Below are 6,899 nucleotides of genomic sequence, written 5' to 3'. Positions count from 1 at the left end.
TTTTCAAATCTCATCCTACCCGTGCTTTAGGCTGCCCTATCCCCCAGTAATTATTGTAATTATACAATTAGGCATTTTGCCTGGAGCAGTATGGGGGGGGTTAATGTACAAACCGCCTGTTGCCACATCTTCGCCTTGATATGGGATATCATAAATTAATCACTGCTGACATATTTGTGCAACTCTTGTCCTTGCACCCCTCCGGCCTCCAGTGAATGATGAGGGCCCTTATCAGAGCCATTACAGCACAGAATCCTTCAGAAAGGAGGATATAAGCAGAATGCTGGACCCAGACCAAGTACAGAGATCAGATAAAGGCAGAGAGCTCAGGGTCCTTACCAGCCACACACACACACTAGAGGACGAGCCTAGAGACCCAGCTACAGAAAGAGCTCCTGGCCATATATAAACAGAGCAGAAAGGCACAAACCCTTCTTCGGCATTGGAATAAGGATATAAGTTGGACACAGCCTTGGGATTGAGGGAACCAGGCTTTGGAGAGGCTTAGTGGCTGGAAGCTAAAGATAACTGCCAACTAGAGGTCTCACAGCCATCTGAATTCAGCAATGCTGCCGGCCACCTTCAAGCTCTGTGCTGGAATATCCTACAGACACCTGCGCAACATGACAGGTACAGTATGGGCCTCACAGGGGAGGAATATTTACGGTTCATTTATCAATATAGGTGCTAAAGTGCTTCAGTTCTTCAGTCATTTACTGGTGCATTTTGCCTTATAGACAATCCTGTAGGTTCCAGGTCCCTGATGGAACTGCTTAATTGCTATACTGGGGGTATGGACAATGCAACACTGCAAAAGTCACTGTTTCTACTCCCTACTTGTCCCCCCCCCAGCACTGCAGTCAAAAAGCAGCTTTGAGGGGTGGCTGGTTGCAGAATCAGTGATTACGGGGTAGAAGATGGGAAATGTTAAACACATGTAATTCACATTTTGAAGGGTGGGGGGGGCATCAATCATTTCACAGCTCTGCAGTTGCCACTAGCAACCAATTAGCAATAAAACAGACTTCTACACATTAGAAAATGAAAGCAAAATCCGATTGGTTGATAAGAGTAGCTGTAATTTAGCACCTTTGTTAGCACCCATTTTGTTCTAGCAGTTTCGCTATACAAGGATTGCATAAGTGTTCTGCTCCAGGAGTACAAACGTCATTCCTCTTCAGCTGCTAATGTATTGGGAACGAAATGTATTCATTTATCAGTAACTACATAACCTTTTCCTTTGTGTTTGCAATATGGGGCGGGAGGGTGTCTGCTGCGCTGAGCAGAAAATCTTACTTTCAGCAACATATATTCATCCATTAGTCTGATATCTGAAAACAAAACATCTGATTGGTTGCTCAGCAAGCCAAATTGTTTTTAACTCTTTAAATGCCACAGACTGTACAATCTATGGTACTGTTGGAAGTCTTATGTTTCCAGTTTGCACTTTGATCTTTGCTTTACCCCCTGTTGTTCTGGCAACATGTGGCGCTGCAGGATCAAAAAGTGGTTTGGCACTTAAAAGGTTAAAGAATGACTGTATCTTCCTTGGGGGACAGAGTAAGGCAAGGAACAACACTGTTGTTCATTGGCCCCTTGTAATTTTGAACATTTTTTTGTTCATTAATTAAAAACCATGATTATTTATTGTGTTTGTTCTGATCATCCCCAAATTGCTGTCTTTGAATGCTTTTTTATATAGTGTTAGGCAGATTTCTCTTACTTAATATGTCATGAAATTATATTTTTAATAGTGCTGCTGAGTTGTTCCACTTGCCAGCAAATGGAACAACTATCTCAAGCTCAGAATCCTGCAGTGATGCAAAGCATAGGATTTAGATAGGATCTGGGACCACTGTAGTCTGAAGGCTCTGAAAAAGATAGATAGAATCTTAGCCATAAAGTGTGACAGAAGTGCTGCTCTGTTAGAGGAAGGGTTAGAGCATTTCATTACTATTCTCTGGCAGACTCAGCATTTTGAAATGATTTCTTGCCTCTTTTTTTAGGACTCAGAAGAACGGCCGCTGTCGCACTCACCCACGAACTGGAGAAACTTGCCCTTGTGGGACCAGGGCCGAGCAAATGGATAAATCAGGTTCGAAGGAAAAGTGTTTTATTGAGTAAGTTTTCATTTGATCGATCTACATGTGAATATCTGGGTAATATTACATCTTTCCTGTTTTGGGAGTCTGTGCATTAACATATATGCTATTTTTTTTGGCATAAGGCATATAATATCCCAAAAATGTACTTATCTACTCAGGTCTCTCTTTCTCCTTGCTGTGGGAACTGCCATGCTGCTCTCTATGGGCTGGGCTTGTACACACTTAAATACAAATATGTGCTGTTTTCAAGGTACACTTCCAGGAATATTAGTATTTTATGCTCAATTCTACGTAATAGAATTTGAATAATCAATATAAATACTAATGGCACTCAGTCTTAAGGGGGTAGTCCATCTTTAAATTACTTTTTACTGTTACATTCAATCAGATTCAGAGACAATGTTCAGTGGATCTTCATTTTTTGTGTTTTTTTTTTAATATATAGCAGCCCTAGAGCCCCTATCTAGTTGCTCCAATTTACCATTACAGCGAAGCAGGGGTTTGCTTAAGATACTGGAATAAACACCAGATAAAAATAAATCTGCAGCCTCACAAAAGTTTTTGGTTGCTGGGGTCAGTGACCCCCAACAACAAGACATCAGCAAATTGCAAGCTGAATACAGGCAGAAAAGGAAGGTAAATAATTCAAAAACTATAAAAAAAAAAAGAATGAAGACCAGATGCTAAGACTATGATATTCTATAACAAGTTAACTCAAAGGTGAACTTCCCCTTTAATATTTGATCAGTGGAAGCATGCTAGAGCAGAGAAATAGACAGACTCAAAGACTCTTTTTAGGGGTTTATACAGATTAGTTTATATAGAGAATGTTCTGCACAGATAAACCTATTTATCATCTTACTTGTACTTCGTAATATGACTTAGAGCTGTTCTGTTGGCTCATGTGACAAAGATATAAGACTTTCCCAATAATATAGACATGCTAGAAGGCTGCTTTAGTGCCATTTCTGAAGGCTGTTTTTATTTAAGAGTTACCTAATGTGCATCTTTTTAATCCAGGTTCAAGGCTTGAAGAGAAAACACTGAATGAAGGAGAGATGGCATATATAAAACAGGGCGAAGAGGCTTTGAAAAAGTCCATGAACATTCTGGGAGACCAAGATGGATGGAAGACTGAAATTGTGATGGTATTATGATTATTTAAAAAAAAATAAACCATATCTAAAGTGTGTTTCTAGGCATCCTTCTACATAGTATCCTCCCCAGTTGGCTCTTTATAACACACAAACACGCGCGTTCTGTTCCTTTGTAGGAAAACGGAGATAAGGTTCTAAGTAAAGTTCTCCCAGACATCGGGAAGGTCTTCAAGTTGGAAGCAGTTGTGGAAAAGCCCTTGGACAACGTGTATGGAGAACTGGTGGACAACATGGAGAAAATGGGAGAGTGGAACCCAAATGTCAAGGAAGTCAAGGTAAACCTGGAATCTATGACTCTGTGGACTTTGAAATTCTGCCCATTTCTCTAGTTTAAAACTAGTCGGTGGTATCAAAGCACTTCATAATGTCTGGACTGTATTGGTTTTCATCTCCACTCATTGATTTTCTTATCTACTGGTCTTTATGTTTTGCATTACTTCTTCTGTTGTGCTCCTAAAGTCAGTTTTTTTCTTTAAATATTGCATAAGAGTCCCTTTTGAATATAATCCAACCCACTAGGGATAGGAGAAACAGTAGGAAGAGAGGGAAACTGCTTTTACTCTCTCTACCGCTGCAAATAGAGATATGAAGAACTTTCTAATGACTTCCATTTATCTTTGCTTTCTCTTTAGATCCTGCAGAAGATTGGGAAGGACACAGTTATAACACATGAGAAAGCAGCAGAGACCCCTGGGAATATTGTGGGGGCCCGGGATTTTGTCAGTGTGAGGTGCAGCAAGCGGAGAGGATCCACCTGTATCCTAGCTGGCATGTCAACAAGGTTTGGAGGAATGCCAGAACAGAAAGGATATATTAGGTAAAGCCACCACCACGTCAAAACCAATACACAAAAACATATATATATGAAGGTTATTAACATTGCTAGAGAAAGTCTTATACATAGTACAAGTGTATAGAAAAGTACAATTATTTTCCATGCAGTGAGCCAGTTATTCAGTATATCATGTTTAGGGGCTAGAACAGGGGTGGGCAAACTACGGCCCGCGGGCCACATCCGGCCCCTTGGCCTTTTTAATCCGGCCCGCCGCCGACGCCAAGTCTCATCACGCGAGACTTGGTGTCATTGGCGTGCCGGAATTAAAGAGACGAAGGGGGCGTAACGCTGGCCCGGTCCGGCCCGGGGGTGAGTAAATGTGGCCCGTGAGCCAAAAAGTTTGCCCACCCCTGGGCTAGAACATCATCAATTATGATGTTATACCAAAAAGTCAGTGAATACCTTGGGTTGGACGGGACAAAATAGCTCTTAGAATGACACATCCAGCTTGTGTCCTTCTAGTTGGACAGCCCTGGTATAGAAGGACTGTGTATATAAATACCCATCAACCGCACAATGATAATACCATGTACATAAGGATACATGGGCCGTATAGTGTCCTTTACATGCTCATTTGTCTTATTTGGAGTAGGTGTAGGGATACTAGAAGCTGATGCTTAGTAACAACTGAGCGTACATTGCTCTTTACTCCTGCCTTGGCCTCTGGGGGAGTTGGTGGGACACAAGGATACAAATGGTCACTATAGCGTCTACCTGATTAAAACCATAACAGCACTGTGCAGCGTCTTCATTCTTGGCTATGAACATATATATGGTAAATACACACATTCTTATGCCATGGCTATTAATCTGCCATCTTTATTTCAGGGGAGAGAATGGTCCCACCTGTATGGTCCTACGGCCCCTGGCGGAAGACATATCTAAGACCAAATTAACTTGGCTTCTCAGCATTGACTTGAAGGTGGGTAGTAAATGTGTGAAAGGGTTTAAATTCAAGGGTTTAACTATAACTTAATTTCCCCAATAAAGGAGAAAGATTGTAAGCACTCATTTTGCCTTTAAAAACAATTCCTTCAAAAAATGAGGTGTTAGTACCACACTTTGGCCAAAATATGTAAGCACACGTGCTACATCAAGGCCTTTCATTGTACGTTAATTTCCCCAATGATTTTGCCTAATGAAAATGTTGAGGGGCAAATCCTTCTTTGGCTTCGAAACTTTAGAGGTTTGGGATTTTTGATGCGGATTTTTTGTGCGAAAATTCGAAAAAGTAGAGGTTTCAGTGCGACAAATGTTTTAGTAAATCTTCCCCTTAATCTTGAGATGGATTCATAAACCCCTTTAACAGAAACCGGTAGGAATGTCACATAATTAAGAATTGTTCCTGGCGTCTTCTCATGTGTGAGATGAAAAACTAGAATGTTTCCTGAATGATTGCATTTTAGCTGATGAGTGTTTCTCATGATCAGTATTGTCTGATGGTATTTGATTATAAAAATATATATAACACTTTTCCTGTTTGCTTACTACTTGCCTGTGTTGTTTGTATATTAGGGGTGGCTGCCAAAATCAATCATCAACCAAGTTTTGTCTCAGACACAAGTGGATTTTGCCAAACATCTCCGAAGCAGAATGGTCTCTTCCAGCAACGCCCTGTCCCTTTGCTAAAGTCTCCGCTAGGATCATGCACTCCCCACAAATGTTCTATATTTCAGGCTGCGCCATGTACATCTGTCTCTGAACAACAAGGTGACCTGTGTCAACTCAGAACATCTTCAGGATTCTGGACGTAGGGACACTTAAAAGCACCTTAAATCTTTTGTATAATACGATTTATTTTGATTGTCTCTTACAGCAAATATGTCATTTAAAGTGCAAACCGCCCTGTTATTATCCTGGGATGACTTGGCAGCCCAACCCATTCATGTTAAGGTCCAACCCACCATACTGGAGAGATGCAAAGGTTAGAATTGCTAACCCAGGGCCTTGTGGGTCTACACAAATGTTCTACTGATGAGAGTTGCAGAGCTGTTTTGGGAAAGTTTAGGAAATATTAGGTAATTTCACTGTTATGCTTCATAGCTTTAAGGTGCCCATACAGGGGCCGATTGTAGCTGCTGATATCGGTCCCTTAGACTGATTCGGCTACTTATTGGCCTGTGTAGTGGCACCAACGACGGGCCTGCCCGACCGATATCTGGCCTGAAATCAGCCAGATATCAATCGGGCAGGTTAAAAAATGTAGTTGGATCGGGGACTGCATCGGCTTGTTGATGCAGTCCCCGAACCGACTGAGCTCATTACCGTCATTTTAACTCGATCGAATTAGCCTTAATTCCCCACCTACGGGTGGGCGATATCAGGAGAAGAACGAGCGGATCTTTATGTGTATGGCCACCTTTAGGTACCCCCAAGCAGATGCACCAGTTGTTACAAAGTCATTTCCAGAGCAGGGCAATTAAAAATAGGTTTGAATTTGCAATTAATGGGGTAGTGTACCTTTAAGTTAACCTTTAGTATGTTATAGAATGTATTATTCTCAACAACTTTTTAACTGGTTTTCATTTAAAAAACAAAAAAATGAAGCCTTCCTCTTCTGCCTAGTTCCAGGCTATCTGGATGTGATAGGTCACTGACCCTGGCAACCAATAAGCCATTGCTCTGTAAGGCTGCAATGTTATTGTTATTGGGACTTTTTACTGCTTGTCCTTCTAATTAGGCCATCTGCTATTTACCTTCTAGTATCTCATTCAAACGACTGCCTTGTTGCTAGGGTAAATTGGATGCTAGTAACCAGATAGTTGCTAAAATTCAATTTGGACAGCCTACATAAATCAGAAA

At 41.2% G+C, this 6,899-nt stretch overlaps 1 protein-coding gene across 1 annotated transcript; it reads left to right on the top strand.

Annotated features, from left to right (window-relative positions):
• The first annotated feature begins 305 nt into the window (after nucleotides 1-305).
• star (steroidogenic acute regulatory protein) lies at nucleotides 306-6,101 on the top strand. The gene is made up of 7 exons (XM_002932724.5): nucleotides 306-630; nucleotides 2,007-2,120; nucleotides 3,126-3,253; nucleotides 3,379-3,537; nucleotides 3,895-4,079; nucleotides 4,926-5,019; nucleotides 5,613-6,101. The coding sequence occupies exons 1-7, from the start codon at nucleotides 567-569 to the stop codon at nucleotides 5,724-5,726; spliced, it is 858 nt and encodes a 285-aa protein (XP_002932770.1). The 5' UTR covers nucleotides 306-566; the 3' UTR covers nucleotides 5,727-6,101.
• The last annotated feature ends 798 nt before the right edge of the window (nucleotides 6,102-6,899 follow it).

Source organism: Xenopus tropicalis, chromosome 3, assembly GCF_000004195.4.
Source record: "Xenopus tropicalis strain Nigerian chromosome 3, UCB_Xtro_10.0, whole genome shotgun sequence".
Classification (NCBI taxonomy): Eukaryota; Metazoa; Chordata; class Amphibia; order Anura; family Pipidae; genus Xenopus; species Xenopus tropicalis.
Note: the sequence above shows the minus strand (reverse complement) of the source record. Positions and strands in the feature narration are given on the sequence as shown.

What these genes read in the sequence shown, in the direction of transcription:
- star (XM_002932724.5), top strand. Translation starts at nt 567, where the DNA reads ATGCTGCCGGCCACCTTCAAGCTCTGTGCTGGAATATCCTACAGACAC. An exon ending in ACACCTGCGCAACATGACAG is followed by an intron (nt 631 to 2,006) that starts GTACAGTATGGG and finishes CTCTTTTTTTAG; the next exon opens with GACTCAGAAGAACGGCCGCT. An exon ending in TTCTCAGCATTGACTTGAAG is followed by an intron (nt 5,020 to 5,612) that starts GTGGGTAGTAAA and finishes TTTGTATATTAG; the next exon opens with GGGTGGCTGCCAAAATCAAT.